This window comes from Egretta garzetta, unplaced genomic scaffold, assembly GCF_000687185.1.
Source record: "Egretta garzetta isolate BGI_Z169 unplaced genomic scaffold, ASM68718v1 scaffold4, whole genome shotgun sequence".
Taxonomy (NCBI): Eukaryota; Metazoa; Chordata; class Aves; order Pelecaniformes; family Ardeidae; genus Egretta; species Egretta garzetta.
In genome coordinates this window covers 432693-433598 of record NW_009259329.1, presented here as the reverse complement: position 1 = coordinate 433598, position 906 = coordinate 432693, and the positions used below count along the sequence as shown (strand labels likewise).

The 906-nt window shown below is 47.9% G+C and overlaps 1 protein-coding gene across 4 annotated transcripts in view; it reads left to right on the top strand.

The window, feature by feature from the left end:
- Positions 1-536, top strand: part of ZBTB7A (zinc finger and BTB domain containing 7A) — a 29062-nt gene extending 28526 nt beyond the window's left edge. For all 4 annotated transcript variants that reach the window (XM_035892267.1, XM_009636684.2, XM_035892263.1 and 1 more), the window contains exon 3: positions 73-536. In XM_035892267.1, coding sequence (XP_035748160.1) covers positions 73-526 — 454 coding nt within the window. In that variant the 3' untranslated portion in view covers positions 527-536. The remainder of the gene's footprint in view (positions 1-72) is intronic.
- Positions 537-906: the final 370 nt, after the last annotated feature.

The window sequence follows — 906 nt, the reverse complement described above, 5'->3', positions numbered from 1 at the left end:
CGATGCTCCAGAGCAAAAGCCGCCCCCCAGGCTGACCTGCCCCCCCTCTCCTCTCCTTTCTCTCCCCCGCAGGCAGGACAAGCTGAAGGTTCACATGAGGAAACACACGGGGGAGAAGCCGTACTTGTGCCAGCAATGCGGCGCCGCTTTCGCTCACAACTACGACTTGAAGAACCACATGCGCGTCCACACCGGCCTGCGGCCCTACCAGTGCGACAGCTGCTGCAAGACTTTCGTCCGCTCCGACCACTTGCACAGGCACCTTAAAAAAGATGGATGCAACGGTATTCCATCCAGGAGGGGCCGTAAACCCCGGGTGAGGGATGCCGGGGGTCTGCCTACCACCCCTACGGGGAACCCCGAAGATGGAAGTTTTCAAGCCGGTGGGGAGAGTCAAGAATCAGAGGACACCCTGCAGAGGAACGGCCAGGAGCAGCAGCACTTTGAGGATAATTCAAATAATGAAGCGTCAGGATTGAATGTAGCAGGAGGGTCGTCCGAGGGTAACACGCAAGGACTCTCCTAAACCAAAAAAACAAAAGTGTCACAAAATCTAGTTAGTACTTTTCCTCCGATTTTTCTCTTTAAAGATGTTTCTCTCCCTTTTTTAAAAAAAAAAACAGAAAAAAATATATATATATATTATGTTTCCAATCTTCCCATCCTAAGCAGGGCTCCCCCGAGGATCCCTCAGTAGCCAAGGACCTTTTCTTGGAAAGGCAGATGTGAGGAAGCACGGGGTGGAGATGGAAAGTGGCTCTGTCACATGGAAAAGAGCTTCCATGTAAATCCAAAGCTTTATTTTGTGTCCAAACACACGTTAAAAAAAAAAACAAAAAACAACAAAAAAAAATTATTTCAGAGAGAGATCTATTTAAGAAAAAAAAAAAAAGCAAAAATAGGAAA